Source organism: Lutjanus erythropterus, chromosome 1 (genome assembly GCF_056507025.1).
Source record: "Lutjanus erythropterus isolate fLutEry1 chromosome 1, fLutEry1.hap2, whole genome shotgun sequence".
NCBI lineage: Eukaryota > Metazoa > Chordata > Actinopteri > Lutjaniformes > Lutjanidae > Lutjanus > Lutjanus erythropterus.
In genome coordinates this window covers 47,637,904-47,654,826 of record NC_139317.1, presented here as the reverse complement: position 1 = coordinate 47,654,826, position 16,923 = coordinate 47,637,904, and the positions used below count along the sequence as shown (strand labels likewise).

General features: G+C 38.6%; 1 protein-coding gene across 1 annotated transcript in view; it reads right to left on the bottom strand.

Moving 5' to 3' along the window:
- Positions 1 to 2,907: 2,907 nt before the first annotated feature.
- Positions 2,908 to 16,923, bottom strand: part of dok4 (docking protein 4) — a 40,337-nt gene continuing 26,321 nt past the window's right edge. Inside the window, exons 2-8 of the mRNA XM_084725487.1 lie at positions 11,926 to 12,033; positions 10,026 to 10,140; positions 8,926 to 9,045; positions 7,083 to 7,272; positions 5,569 to 5,707; positions 4,780 to 4,897; positions 2,908 to 3,645 (exon numbers count right to left, since the gene is read on the bottom strand). Coding sequence (XP_084581613.1) covers positions 3,500 to 3,645; positions 4,780 to 4,897; positions 5,569 to 5,707; positions 7,083 to 7,272; positions 8,926 to 9,045; positions 10,026 to 10,140; positions 11,926 to 12,033 — 936 coding nt within the window. The 3' untranslated portion in view covers positions 2,908 to 3,499. The remainder of the gene's footprint in view (positions 3,646 to 4,779; positions 4,898 to 5,568; positions 5,708 to 7,082; positions 7,273 to 8,925; positions 9,046 to 10,025; positions 10,141 to 11,925; positions 12,034 to 16,923) is intronic.

Here is a 16,923-nt window from a genome sequence, read left to right as displayed (position 1 = left end):
TAAGCAAGTATGTGAGTCTATGCACCAATCTGAAACAGGACCAGGCTTCTTCCCAACAGCGTCCTTTACACCTTTTTTCCCCCCAGGATTGCAAAGTCATGTCCTATGATACTTATTCTCTGCACGTATTTGTTCATGTTTCAGGGGTTCAACCTGAGCCAGGCCATACACTGTATATGATTTGAATGCACTGGTATTGGATCAATATATATAATATCAGATGATATGCAAAGTTCAGATATTGAAAGTGGTATCAGGAAAGAAAAAACTGTATCGGGACATCTCAGCTTAAAATATATGACATCCATGGAAACAGACAATTGGACAATTGGATCTGAATCAATCTCATTTGAAAATAACCAAACCCAAACCAGAGCCAAGCCCCAAGCTTTACACAATAAAATGTCCCCAACCCAAAACTCAGTATTGTGTTGGGATCAAACAGGTTCAGAACTCTAAACTGTTTGGTCCATCAAAGTTTAAATCCTACTGTGTATCTCCAGTTTCTCTTCCAAATATGGGTAACCTGTTGGTTTGTTTAAAGCCTGTCAGATCATCTGACTTCTCATCTGTCTTGTCACTATTTTTTTTCCCAGTGTTTTGGAAAAGTTTCCCAGGTAAAGGATATTAGTTATTGGCATATATCATCAGTATGGGATTTCAAAGATCCATGTTGATTTCTACATTGTAAGCCTCTCTTCGACCTTTGAGCCTTGAATAAGAAAATAACAGGTTGTGCAAATACAGCTCAACAGAAGCATGTGGCTACTAGGAGGTGTAACAGGACTCATCCCAGAGACAGTCTGAGGCTCTCAGGGTGATTATCCAGTTTAGAACAGGAGCCAATCCATAAAAATGAGTCCAATCACAGTTTCATTCCACAGTTCACAGCAAACAGATCCAGGATCTGCAAAGTCACATCAGCAAAATCAAAGGCATTGATTCAGACGCAGACGTACAGTGAAATTATCAAGTGTTCTTCATATGAGTGTGTCAGCTGGCACTGGAACACTGGGAGCTCTCCACAGGGGAATCCTGGCGTCAGTGTGTTTTCCAATGATAGCACATCCCATGTGGTGCTATTAAGGCACCATGCAGTCCCGCTCCACACTGGGCCTTATTGACGTTAATCCCATGGCAGTCATCTGGAGCTCAGCCTTCTACTGTGTACACAGCATATAAAAACACTGGAAATCTGACAAAAATTTGGCATGTCACAGATTCCTCACTTAAAAAAACAACATAATCCAGCCAGGTAAAGATCTTCATATGCTTCAAACAGACTAGGTTCTATGATGTGACATCAAACACATCGCAAAAGTGTTTCTACCTGATCTGAATGGCCAAACTGAAGGTGGACTGAGGCGCCTGTCTGAAGTCTCAGCACAGTGGATTATACAAAATGTTCTGATGCATATTTGTGGACAGTTTCTCCTCAAAGGCATTCATGGTGTTTCACTGACAAAAGTGATGGAAAGTAAAGTTTTTAGTAATTATTGAATGATATACTGATATCTACTTTAGATTTAAAGGACCAGTGTGTGGGATTAAGTGGCATCTAGCCGTCAGCAGGCCATATGTAGAGCCAGTGTTTGGTTTCTTGGCTACAGTAGAAACATGGTGGTACAGCAAGGAGGCCTCCATGGAAGAGGACCTGATCCATCTGTAGATCACTCATTCTTGAGAAGTGTATTTTGAGGGGCTTTTCATTTTTACTCTATATTTGTACTGGAAATTGGATGGAAAACCAGAGTTTACATCTTACAGAGTGGATATAATGTTAATTTTTTTCACAGCATAGTGAGCACACATTTTATTTTTTAAAGTGTGTCAGAGTTCTCTTAATGTTTATCAAAATACACATTTTTAAACCATAATTCTAACTTAACCAGTACTTGAGCAATATTCCTGTGTTTTTTTAAAACCAGGAAGTGAGACAGGGGTCCTTAGGGTATAGTTGACTCTTTTTATGCCTGATTAAATCATGTTTTTGTAAAAATCTGAGAGAGCTCACGGAAATCTGGGCCAGCATTTTTTTTTATTTTTTTTTTATAAAAGATCTATGTTAAAAGAAAGATGATCGTAATAACACATTTTTACACCTATGTTATCAGTAACTATTGTTAATTTTAGATTTTGAAGGACTTTAACACACTTTTAAGTTGTTTGAAGTTATGAATTAAAATTAAAGCAAACCAAAACATTTAATAAATTACATATATTTCATTTATATAAATCCTTAAAGAATAATATTTTACCAAAAATTGGAATTAGAGTGTTGGCATTAGTACTTTTTAAAAGTTTTCTTTTGGTAGGACATAAATTGTTCCAATTCACAAAAATGGGTGAGATACACAGGGCTCAGTCTAATAAAAATGAGATTCTTATTTTCAGGTGATTATACACTAATATAAAACATCCTGGATACTATATATGATTCTGCCATAGTCTGATAATAAATCCTCCTAAATCATACACACTGAACCTTGAGACGGAGCATTTCTTTTAAGGACATTTCTATTTTCCCCTGTAATCAGGAACAAATTACTCTCTCACTTCTCTCCATGAAACTTTCTTGTATAACTCTTAGATGAATGTAGTTATTTTATATTCATAAGGAATTTACCAGCCCATTAAATAAAGTGTTACCTATTTAAGACAAATAACAGGGTATATTTTAATGAAAATATATATCCTAATGCTCTTTGTGACACTGATATTCATATTCATATGCATGTGATGAACCACAGCCAGCAGTGACAAAATGATTCTGTGTGTGAGGAGGAGCAGAGGAGAACTGGGCAGGTGTCTTGGTCAGTGAGCAGCATCAGCTAGTAAATGCTGTGTTGTTTCACTTCACAGTGTAATGTGTGCTATCAGTTGTATCTCATACTGCCAGAGAGTTTTTCTTTTTAAATTATAATTTCAATACAGCCTGTGGTATGAATTCACTTTAAAAGTTGTTCTTTCAGGCTTTTCAGTCCACCTTGGAGAGTGACGGCCAGGCTGCCATTCTAAATAAGAATTTGTTCTTAGTGACTTGCCTGGTTAAATAAAGGTTAAATAAAAAAACTGACGCAGGGAGTAACACTTCTGCCTTCAGACCTGGACAGACAACATGTAACAGAAGCTGGGAAGTTTGAAGCATACTGAGAGCTTTCAGTCCTTACTTTAATCAGTAGGCCATCCTGCAGACAGAGGTTCTCCGGCTCAGTGTGGAAAAACGGCAAATAAACCCTGTCTACTGTGGTATTGTGGGAGTTGCAGTCATGTAAGGAAGCCCAGTGTCCCTGCAGTCTTTTGCGGAATCCTGCTGTCTGCATTCAGGATGGTCGACTGGCCAGAGTTGGTCCACCTACAGCATCTCCTCTGAGGTGGAACGCTGGGCTGTCAAACTAGTAGAAGGAAGGAGTCTTTCAGTGAGCTGTGTGTGCCTGCATGCATGTGAGTGTTCGTGTCTGCGTCTTTTTCAATGTCCATGTCATCTTCTGTGTGTGTGTCACTGTCCTGGGTATGTGGGGTAGTGTGTCGGGGAGTGCGTGTGTATGTGCGGCTGGGACTGTGCATGTGTGTTTGCCAGAGGCAGCGTGGAGTGGCGGTCTGGAGGCAGGCGGGTGGAAAGCAGGTCGTCTTCTGAAGCGTCACCTGCAGACAGAGCAGAGACACAGCTGTTACTGCAGCACAGACCACAGACAGTGTGTTCATCAATGAGCTGTAGAGGTGATGGTGGGTGTGTTTATAGTCTTTATGCTAAGCTATGCTAACCATGTCCTGACTCCAGCTTTGTACTTAACACTCTCTCAGACGTGAGATTGATTTTGCTCTTTCTCTCAAAGCCAGTAGGCATACATTATTGAAATATCATTCTAAGACTATATATGACATATTAAGGTTTGACATCATTATGCCTGGCAGATGTCAGCCTGGAGGCGGCCATGTAATCTCCTCCATGTGTGCGTGCATGATCACTGGACCTACATCTTCTCTGCAGCTAATCTTGACAACCACTGGACCGATCAGCCTATTTTTTTTTTTTGTGGACATTCAAGACTGTAAGCTGAAGGACCTCTGTGATTCACAATTCTTGAAAATACTTCAAAAACATTTTTTAATGATTTTATGCCTCAAGCATATTATGTTTTCAGGTCATCACATTTTTTTGTGAACATGGTATAATAATAATAATAATAATTCATTATACTTATATCGCGTTTTTCAAAATACTCAAAGACACTTGACAAAAAAGAAAAGAGAAAGGAAGAAACAACATACAACAATATAGCAAACAACAAAAAGGAAAAAAAAAAAACACCTTGAGGAAATCTCTTCAAACCTGACACAAATGTTCACTTGCACTCAAAGATGAACTGATAAAATTTTGGTGGTCAAAGGTCAAAAAATGACATGCACATCCATAAACCCAATGGGATGTATGCTGGATCAAGCAGAGATCCACACAAGCTCTCTCTCTCTATATCTATATATATATATATGTATATATATATATATATATATATATATATATATATATATATATATATATGTGTATATATATATATATATATATATATATATATATATATATATATATATATATATATATATATATATATATATATATACATATGACAATACAGACATACAGCCAATATCAGGCCGATAATATTGGTCAACTGATATATCTGTCTGTCTGTCTGGCTCTGCAGTACAGTACACAGTATAATGCCTACTTAAGAAAAAAATGGACAAAGCTCATCTAAATGCTGGTGTTTGGCCTACCGCTGCCAGGATCCATGCCGGTCTGGTTTCCAGTGATGTGGTGCCAGTAGGCAGATCGGGGCAAGATAGCGGTGGGGGTGCAAGGGTAGGAGCCAGGCTCTGAACCCATGGACATCAACTGGGAGACACACACAGACACACACACACCATTATTATGACTTAGCACTGCTGATAATAATAAGTAATTTTAAGAGAATACTGCAATTACAGTAACTGTGTCTACAAGTATTTTGTGAATTTCTACCACTGTACTGCTGACTGTTAGTAACACTACCAAAAAAAAAAAGCATTCAGGGTCACTGGTAGAGAGCTGCCACAACTGGATGTGTGACTGCTGTATTAAAAACTATCTGTAAATAAATAACTGTGGGTCTTACTACCCTCAGTCTCTGTTTAACACACAGGGACTAAATGGTGATCATTAACAACAGTTCCAACACTTTCCTGACTATTTTAATTTAGAGAACCTTTTAGTATTTTTATCATTTATAGTATGTTTTTGTAAAAAGCACAAGCTTTTCACTGAATTGGAATGTAATCCCTCTAATCATGCCTGGATTAACTGAAATTGTCTTGGGCTAAAAATGCTGTCGCTCCAGCAGAATTGGACCCACAAAGTCCCAGCGGGTTTGTTTCTCCAAGTGATCACTTTCAAATAGCACAGATTATTTTATCCATTATTACTATTATTATTGACAAGTGCAGCCTTTGTTTGCACCACAATATAAACTAAAATAATTAAGCTTTTAAAACTAGAGTCTGACACAGTTACAGTATAAGCAGTGTTACCCTGCTGTTCTTCTCCATCTCCAGCAGGACCTTCTTGTGCTGCTCTGCTATGGCCAGCGTGGAGGAGTGGACCCTCTGGTAGATCTGCTCTCCCTCTCTGGTCTGGAAGGTGTAGAGTCCTTCACCACTGTCACACATCCTACACACACACACACACACACACACACACACACACACACACACACACACACACACACACACACAGAAGCCATGGTGCAGAAAAGCAGTAGCTGACATATTGGCCAAGAAGTGCTCACTAACACTGATTTTAACAAAATGCTTAGACTTTGAGAGAAAAAAACCTTTTGTGTGCACAGAAGAAGTCTGAGATCTTTGATACCAACTCTTTAAAAATCGAGCATAAACAAAAGTATTGCATTAATGTTTTGGTGAGTGAATTTTAACAATCAGCATGTAAGGTCCAATGTAGAGATGACACTATACACTACAAGACACTTGTCCTGTTTGAGCTCAAACCTCAACTAATAAAAAGTTCACCCCGAAAAATTCAAAACCAGTGTCAAATTAAAAAAAAAAAAGAAAAAAAGAAAAAACACATGACATTGTTACTCAAGATAATCCACAGACCTTGTTGTGAGCAGTTTCATGTAAGAACTAGATTCTTAAGTAGTTCTGGTAGACTCTACTACAGAGAGAAAGTAGTTCCTTTTCTTTTTTTCAAATGTATTTTTTGGTGCTCTGAACACGGCTGATATCTCCAAAACTCTGCAAGTCACAGCAAAACTACCAAGAGGGATAAATTGCACTACAAGTAAAGGGAAAATATGTATTTTTGATGTTGGGTTGAACTGTCCCTTTAAGTTTTGTTAATGCACATCAGTGTGCCCATGTTGTGAGACTAATAATAAATGTTAGACGGCAGAGTACTGTAGCTGTATATTAATATAAGTTGTAGTGATGCAGTACATTATACCCACAGACAGAGGGCTCTCTTGCGATTTTGGTTTGTTTCAGACCTCAGACACACACACACTTACACACCATTATCTGCATGCTGACCCAATCATAGCTCGTCAGGTTTTATCAAAGAGGAGGCGAAGGAGGTCTGGCCCAGCATTGATTCATCGTCTAATCTATTCAATCAATCTCTGCGTGGAGCTCAGGCACACACAATCGCACTGTGTCTGTGTGTGTGTGTGTGTGTGTGTGTGTGTGTGTGTGTGTGTGTGTGTGTGTGTGTGTGTGTGTGTGTGTGTGTGTGTGTGTCTGTGTGTGTGTGAGGGAGAGAGACAGAGAGAGAGAGAGAGAAAGAAAGGAATCCTTGGACTGACCATAAGTTGACTGACAATTACGTGCACACACACACACACACACACACACACACACACACACACACACACACACACACACACACACACACTTGTGTTTCATCTTAAATACACACTGCAGTAACAAAAGATGTGTTGTCCATAACGTTCTACGAGTGTGTTAAACTATGGTGTATGTAAGCTTTATTTATGTGGCGATGAAACATCCCTCCCTCCTGCTCTTACCGTCCAGCTTCGAAGGTGAAGCGGGTGGCGTCTCGTCCGTAGCGCCGCAGTGAGCAGAGCGGCCATGTGACCAGCTTAGTGCGAGGGTTGTGAATGTCCCACAGGTAGATGTTCTCATGGGTGATCTGCATCATGCACTCGCCATAGATGTCCAGGTTGGGACAGGGGAGGAGGAACACGTTGAAACGCTCTGAGGACACCAAACAATGACAGAGACATTGTCAGGGAGTCATTTCCAGCACAGTTACACTTTACCAAAAACAACAAATAGCAGATTTGTGCCTCACAGGTCAGCTCTGCTGTGCGTTTACACTGTTTACTTGCTCATTGCCACTTCTTATGAACGTTTTCTCTCATCAGACTTTTCTAAGTGAAGTAGAGGTGTTTTTTAACTCTAGAACAGAAATGGTCACTGTTATACTGTTACTTTCTGCACAATTGGAGATGCTTCTTGTTTGCTTAACAACTATCATTATCTGTGTCAATAAAACCTCTCAAGTGGTCTCGATTTCCAATTTCCCTACATTAAAATACAAATGATTAATTAATTAGACTAAATTAAAAATAAATTAGGGGAGACCAGGGACAGTTGCAACACATTTTATCTCAGCACCTATAACTCACTGAAAAGTACTCTTACTTATTACAAACAGCAATGTTTCCAACTTTTTCTTTGTTCATTTTTATACTTGCTTCCAGCCTTTCCCCATAGGCTCTGATTCTTTTTTGTGATGGTTCTCATTGGAAATTGGTTTATTATTAATATAACATGTTTATAATCTTATAAAATACATTTGAGTGTTTCTCACTCTGAGTAATTCTAGATCAATCTAAAACATGAATCAGATCACTGATGGTTATTATGCTACAGATAAATAGTGCTGTAAATATATGCAATCATTACAGTTTATTAAACATGATGGCTGCATACTGATATACTGATAAATAAATACATTTTACAAAATGTACATTTTGGTGTTATTTAATTTTTTTAAAAGATAAGCTAATAGAATTAAATGCATTAATCTCTTAGTCTGGTATTTATCATGAGAGATAATAGAGTTTGGAAGTCAAAGGTCAAAATGAGTGCTTATGGCCGTTCTAGTAGTTCTGGAATTCTGCCACTTCAGGAGTTAAGGACAGACGAAGCAGGTTTATTTGTTTATTTGTGTATCTGTAGCACCTTTCAACAAGGCAAGACACTAGCATAAAGGCATAAAGAAAATTAGAAGCACTGAGACAGGATTTGAATGAGGAAATAAAGTAAGAGGATTGGAAAATGGTTTGTGAAGATGCACAGAAATGATCTGTAAATACTGCTTTAATAGTATTGCAATATAAGTGGCTTATGTGTATATATATTGTGACACCAGGAAAACTACACAAATTTGATGACAATATTCAGGCATTTCTACTGAGTATAATGAATGTCAAGGGACCTTCTATCATTTGTGACAGCCGTTATCTCTGACTGGGGTTTTAGGTTTTGTCGAGCAGCTCATGTAAAGAAAGCCTGGCTATGTTAAGCTTCCTTTGTACTACAGCCCTCTGGTGATCCATTTTATAAGTCTGATCTAAACTCTTTTCTCTCCTGTGTTTATGACATAAGATCAGGTGGAAATAAGGTTTGGTCAGGATCATTGGTTTGTTGTTGTTATACTCATTTTGTCCACAAGAGGCTGAAATGGACCACTACTCCAAGTTCTACATAGCACTAAGAACAGTGATGTTTAATACCATGTGAGTTCTAACAGTGGTGCACTTTAGCCTCTTGTGGCCAAACTTAGTATTACAACAACAAACACAAACTTTTCCTGTGTACGACTGATTGTGTGTGAATTACCTGTGTGTTCACACTGCACTCCAGCAGCCAGCAGGTCAGGCTCTCCCATACTAATGTCATTGAGCCGTGTACCCAGGCACTCGATGGACAGCGTTTTAAACCAGTCCTCTGCCTCCAGCTCTGGACAGAGAGACAGACAGAGACATCACATCGACTGGAATCAAGATCCTTATTAAAACAAAGACGTTAAATGCTGAAATGATGACACTCCGTGGGAAGATATTCTGTGATATCTGTACCCTTGACCAGTGGACCCAGTTGTCCACTGGTCAATTATTTAATACCTCTGTACCTCAACAATTGTATCTGGCAACCTGCACGCCAACTGGGGAATGATAAACAAACAATAACTTGGACAGAGCCAGGCTAGCTGTTTCCCCTGCCGCTGGTCTTTACGCTAAGCTAGGCTAAAATGTCCTGACACAAACAGAAGAAGACACATGCATCTTCTCACCTCATTCTCAAACAAATAAAAGGATTTCCTATAACGTTGAACCGTTTCTTATTTATTTGGCCTTATTTCAGAGCCCAGATAAAGAAAAGAAATCCATGACATTGCACTATCCATCAACTGTACCAAAAAGTTTTTCTGGGATGCACTTTTTAAAAATGACAAACCTTAAGAGGAGTTCATAAATGAACAGTTCTGATCATTTTAACTGGCATTTCCACATCTGCACCTTATATTAACTTGATGTGTGTTATTGAAAACATATGCACATGTTAAATACTTAATAAACTAAAAAAAAGAAGAATTTAAGTTGAGTTAAGAGGCCAACTCATTGTTTTTATTTCCTCTCATCAGGAAAACAATATATCTAGAAGATGTTAGCTATGTGTAGAACAGTGATAACTCATGAGTGTATCAACAGTGAGCATGCATGTTCAGACCTTGTGGATATTATCTGTCATACACTGGGTTTATGTGTGGTATTTAAGTGGTATTTGTAGCAGTCAATTGCACAGCAAGTTACCAAACATGAGACTAAAGGCCTGAGTAGGATGTGTTTAGGAGTGTGGTGGAATGCTGAGGGGAAGTTCAGGGTTGAGTCAGTACAGTGCTGTGAATCTGTTTGGGCACGTGTGTGTCTATACATTACCTGATTCACAGGTGAAAGTGCGCGAGGTGTCATCTGTAAAGACGATGGCCACCGCCTGTCGCTTGGTATCTCGAGGCAACCGTGTGACATTTTTGACGTTGCTGATCTCTGTCACCTAGGCAACAGGTTGTAGGTAAAATGGTCAGCATAGTGGAAATCAGGGATGATTAACATCCTAGTTTTTGTTTGATTAAAGTAATGACACCTCAGTAAATACACCGTGACACTAAAATGGAGGTTATTATACCCCTGCTCTTTTGTTTATGTCTGCAGATGTCTTTCATTTTATGCTTTAATAGTATAGTTTCGATTATTTGAAGTGTAGTTACATGAGCTACTTCTCCACAGTCAGTGTATTACCCACAGTAGATGGCGGTTGATATGCCTCCAGTTTGGAGAAGCAGCAGGATTACTGGTGTAGGAAGCTAATCAGTGTCCTGCTGTGGACAGGGTCAGCAGCAAAACATATCCTAGACACCTAAATAATCAATATCAGTTAAAGTGTAAGCTATATTTAGAATATTTTCACCACTTAACCTTGCTGTCAGACAGACTTGCCTGAGTGGACAGCGCCATTATAACAGCCAAGTGTAACTTTTTCTGCAGCAACCAGACTCCACTGGCAAAAACAGTCATTTTACTTCACAGAACATGGGAGCTGCATGTGTACTGATACCTCAGTCGGGTAGTTTGTTTGTGCTATTGTGTCACTTTGGTGTTTTAAAAGGATAGTTCAGATTCACCAAAGTCACACAATAGCACAAACAAACTAACTGACTGAGGTAGCAGTAAACCAAAAACTCCTGTGTTCTGCCAAGTAAAATGACTGTTTTCGCCAGTGGAGTCTGGTTGAATGAAAGAGAGCAATATTTTGTGTATATAACAGTGGTTTCCCGTCAGAAGAGTCTGTAGGACAGCAAGGTAAAGCGGTGAAAATATTCTAAATATGGTGTACACTTAAACTGATATTGATTTTTTAGGTGTCTTAAATTTTGCTGCTGATCCTGTCCACAGCAGGACATTGCTACATACATAGCTTTGCTGCTTTAAAGTGGCAGCGTGTCGACTTCCATCTACTGTAGGTAATAAACTCACTGTAGACAAATATCTCATACAACCACAAATAGTCAGAACCTTTATTTAGATGTTTTTAGATAATTTTTGCAATGAAAATGCAGGACCAAGAGAAAATGATAAAAAAAAAAGTGCAATTTTTATGTTATGTAATTAACAATTAATGGCACGGTCTTGCACGGTGAACAAAACCACATTGTTCTAGGTAACCTGACCAAAAAGGGTCAGGATTACAACAAGTCTAACAAAAAATGCTCTACTATAAGTGAAGAAGTGCACCTGCAGGGTGAGGCAATGAGGCAAAGTCTTAAACACAAAAACTATTTTAAAAAGTGCACAGGGCATCAATGAGTGCTATAATTAGTAGTACTGTCAGGAAGCTACGATGATTGGTCAAATTTGCGTAAAAGTTCCAGAGTTTGAACAAAACTGTTGGACTGTTACAGTCCATCTAAAAAACAAAGCAAGGTTACTCTGATACTTCCAATGGTCCACTGGTGTGTTGAAGGAGTGCGAAAGTGGACAAAAAAGGTGAGGTGAAGGACAGCTGCTGATAATAAAGAATGAAAGATAAGAAAGTTCAGAGAGAGGAGAGAGAGTGAAGAAAGAGAAGAAGAAAAAGAAGAAGAAGAAGAAGAAGGACTGCTGATTCTCACTGAGCTCACAGGTACTGCTTTCATCTGCTCTCATCCCTGTCAGTGTGTGTCTGTCAGTTCTTTAGCTTTGGTTTTCTTCTGCAGAACAGAGTATACCTGCTGTCACACACACACGCACAAACACAAACACAAACACAAACACAAACACACAAACACACAGACACACTTACCTTAGGACAGGCTCTGATATAAGCAGACTTCTCATCAGGGTATTTCTCCAGACGACGAGGTCCTTTACTGGACGACTTCTTAAATACCAGCCAGCAACGCCGATAGATCTGGAATGTACACACACACACACACACACACACACACACACAAGATCACACAAACCCACACAATCAACACTCATGTTACATCATGATACTGATGAAACGCCATCTTGAATTAAAAAGAAATGAAATGAGGAAACACAGGAGATGAATTTGAAATATTAAAACAAAAGTATATATAATAATAAAAACATAGATATAAATAAATAAATACATAAAATAAAATAATATAAAGTATTTGACAAATCTAAAATAGAATAAAATGAATAAAATACCTAAAAATTGATAAAATTAAACATTTATTTAAAAGCCAGACTAAAAAGGTGGGTCTTAAGTTTGCTTTTAAAAATATTAATATTACATGTTGCCCTCAGATCTTCAGGCAGGTTATTCCATAAACGGGGGGCATAGTAATAAAAAGATGCCTCACCGTATGTTTTAATTTTAACTTTGGGCACTGTTAAAAGACCACTTCCAGAAGACCTGAGGTCTCTGCTGGGTTCATATGGTAAAAGCAAGTTAGATAAATAAGAAGGGGCAAGACCATTAAGAGCTTTATAGACCAATAAAAGAATTTTAAAATCAAGTCTAAAATGTACAGGAAGCCAATGCAGAAACTTTAAAATCGGTGTAATCTGAGCTTTCTTTCTGGTCTTTGCCTTTCTTGTGACGTCCTTTAAATGAGCCTCAAAGTTCAGTTCTGCATCAAATATTACACCCAGATTTTTGACTTGTTGACATGGACTAAAGGAAAGGGCCTGTAGTTTGCTAGTCAGCTTCTCTCTCTGGTCCCCAATAACTAAAACCTGAGTTTTGTCCTGGTTGAGCTGTAGAAAGTTCTCTGCCATCCAGGACTTAATGTCTGAAATACAGTTAAAAAGGACATCAAGTGGTCCTGTGTCATCAGGAGACACGGCCATGTAAAGTTATGTGTCATCTACATAGCTGTGAAAGTTGATACCGTGCCTCCTGAGGACATTTCCAAGTGGTAACATGTATAGATTAAAAAGGGTTGGACCTAAAATTGACCCCTGGGGAACACCACATTTCATTTGATAAAAACTAGGTGTGTGTTCACCCATGCTGACAAAGAATTTCCTGTTTGTGAGTTATGATTTGAATCAGTTAAAAACAGTGCCAGAGATGCCAATTAAATTATGGAGTCTGTTTAAAAGAATGGTATGATCTACTGTGTCAAATGCTGCTCAAATTACTTAATTAATTAGTGTTTCTGGGTACTTGTACTGTATTTTTTAAGTTTACATTACATTATTATCTACTTAGTTAATTTTAAAACATTAATTGAGTACACAGTTCAGTTTGAATTAATATCCAGACCTTACATCTACATTTCTGTAGCCAATAAGGCTGTCTGATCACAAACGGGCGAATGAAAACCAGGATAGATGGATGAAAACAAAACAAACAAACAAACAAACAAACAAAAAATGACAGTGCAGCAAGTTTAGAGTAGAGATGTTAAAGATTAATCAGTCAAACGTTTTTTTAAAAAGTGCATTTATAAATTATTAGTGATTGTTCTTGGAATCAGTTGACTAAACACATGCAGTACTTAGACAAGACGTGGTTGTGTTTTCTGTATTTTCTTGTGTTTTCATTTGATTGTATTTTGTCTATTTATGTGCGTTTCCTAGGTTGCAGCGCATTGAGCTTTCAGGGCCACTGTAAATTTGTGAGTTTACCTCAAAAATGTCACTACTAGCAACCCAGTCAACCCTGCCAAATAGTTTTCTGTGCACAGAGCAGCATATGCACATGAATTCATATGCGGAGCCCGTGCAGCCGTCCCCCCTCTGTCTCTCTCCTTTAGCTTCTCAGTTGTTTACAAGAGCTTAGTTTAGTCTCATGGGCAGCAGAGGGAGAGGATGAGCAGCTCAGGCTGGTCTCTACTGAACAGGTATGGAATACCAACACGCTCCACCTGTACCTCCTCTAACAACATAGTCTGAGTCTGATGCACGAGAGCTGAAGTGAGCAGACTCTGACATCACGCCTGCTCACATTTACACCTGAACATTCATCCATAAAAATGATTTTTCTATCTTCTGTGATCAGTGGCAGGGGTCAGAGATCTAAAGAGCCATTTTTTGGTCAGAAAAGGGAAAAAAAAATCCTCTTTAAAGACTTTTCATATTTTGGGTTTGGCATCCATAGATACTCAAGGGAGACATAAGACCAGCCACTGCCAAAATTTAAAAGACAGGACGCCAAGCTGAAGACGTTGTCTGTGACGCACATTTCAGTTAAAGAAATATTCTGCATTGTTTTGTGGGGTATAGGGTTCACATTTCTACAGTTAGAGAATGTAAGAATCAGTTTTGGACAACAACATGACGAAGTATTAAAAAAATAAGAAATCTTATTTATTTCTGTTTAATTTCTTTCGGCAAAGTCACAGGGAGCCACTGGAGAGGGGCTAAACAGTTGCGCATGGCTCTGGAGCTGCAGGTTGCAGACCCCTGAGTTATGGTGTTGAAGTGAGGCTCTCACCCAAACTGATGTGCAGAAAAAAGAGCAGGTAACAGGGGCAGTTCTAGTGGGAGGCAATGGGGGCCAGTGTCCTCGTAAAAGTGGGATTAGAACCCTGAGTCTCCCCCCCATGTAAAATTGGTCTACAACTGTAAGGTAACAGTTCTGAGTTTGGACTGAGATGGACTGGAACACTGGGACCTGCATTATTAAATAAAAACTACAGTTTATTATAACTTGGGTTTTATTTTTGTAGCCACCAGTTCAATTCATTATGATTAACATTGTAGTCACAATGTTACTAACTGTGGTTTTCCTTAAGCTGTTACCACCAGTAACCACAGGCCTGAAATCCTAAAAAAGAGCTGAAGGTTTGACTTCACAGTGGACTTCAGCTTTCTGATAGTCCTACTGATATTACATCTTTGACACTGAATGGAGCCGTGCCATCTTTGTGTAACAACTCTGTGGCTGTTATTTATATTTTCTTATCATTTCTAAACACTCATATATATACCTCTATTCTTGAATGGTAGCAACTGTAAAGCCACCAATTTCCACCTGGGGATCAATAAAGTATTTCCGATTCTGATTACTTCACCAGTGATCCTGCAATCTCTTCTCTTCTTCTACTTCAGTTCACTTCCTAAGTCTGTCCAAATGAGCCTGAACAGACCTGAGGAAATGACTGAGAACTTGTTGCTCTCTGCTTTGGGTTTCATATGAAGAAGGAGAGTTCAACACAGAGACACAATGTCCAGAAAAGGAAACACTGCACGCCCTCTGGCTGCATTGTATTGTGGTCTGTGATCATAGTCTGAATTATGGGGGAGCTAAGATGAGCTTGGCTCCCCTGAAAAGGACATGAGCTCCCTTTAAAGTTTACTTTGAGACATTTGGGGGCTCTAAAACATTGTTCATTTACAGAGTTACATTTTCTTTTCTTAATTTACCTTTTTCTTTTTTTTTCTTAAAAACCACTAGAAGTCTCCTTATTTGTACAGTAGTTAAAAAACACAAGTTTACTAAACAATGTTTAACAAATGTTCAGCTCTATTGTTTTACCATGTGATGTGTGATTCTTGAAGGGATGTGAATAAGAGGCAGAAAAGTTATCTGTCCCCCCGATTTTGTGATTTTTATGATGATTTATTTGATTTTTTTGCGCTGACTATTCTTTGATTTTGAAACAGTAGTCTTATGCTGTTGTTATAGAGCATGTATTAAACGTTATTGACAGTATTAATTGTCTGTAACAGTAGAATGTTTTTCACAGTAACCATGCGATTGGCCACACTGCTACACACTTCCATGTGTGCATGTGACATGTTTTAGTAGTGGCATGCACCACAAAACAGGGCTCCCCCAAAAGCAACTGAGCAGTTCAAACCCTGTCTATGATGTTTAAGGAACAGAAAGAAACATAATATAAAGTGTGTAGGATTTAGTGGCATCTAGTGGTGAGGTTGTAGACTGCAATCAAATGAATATACCTCGCCTCACCCTCCCTTGAAAGCAAATCTACAGAGGCTGTAAAACTCACGCTGGGTGACTGTAGAAACATGGCAGTGCAGCATGAAAGAGGAGTCATTCCCTCCATAGATATAAAAATCTCATTCTGAGGTCATTAAAACTCTATGATTTTTATCTTAAGGTGATTATACACTAATAAAACATACTTATGAATATTATATTCCATCTCTGCCATATTCTGCTAATAGAGTCCCCTAAATTTTACACACTGGACCTTCAAGTGAAGTCATTCATATAGGCTAAATCTGCAAGGCAGGACTTCACACTCTTAAATATGTATAGGAAAGGTATAAAAAATTAAATAGGCTAGGAAGGAAGGGAAAAGGGAAGCTGACAGATTTGGAAATGTTCAGAGCTTGATAAATTATTTTGTTTTGCAACCTCTGTCACACACTGATGGAACAGAGCTTCACCCTACAGAGTGTATGAAATCACATTAAGAAATACAAGTGACATTTTCATTAACACAGCAGTACTAATGTATCACACTTTATCCCCTCAGATCCCTTCTTTCTCCAACTAATGTTTCTCAATCTGGTGTCTGAAATGATCAATTTTTAAACCACGTTCTGTAAAAATACTTTCATTTTATTTTAGTCGAACTGAATGTAGAATGTTTCCATTTAAGTCTGCAGCCGATGCAGGACTTCAAGGTTACGCAAACGGCACGTCTGCCATAACAACATCATTTTCTCTCACTTTCATGTGAGCAGAGCCCTCTGGAATAACACTAACTCAAACTGTTTCACATCAGCTTCATCTTTGAAGCTGTGAGGAGGGAGCAATTAGCACTTTCCATCTTCCCCTCCCTCCCACTCCCTCCTCTCTTTAACTTCACTTAGCACTCCTCACAGCTAGTTTGTCTGCTGAGAC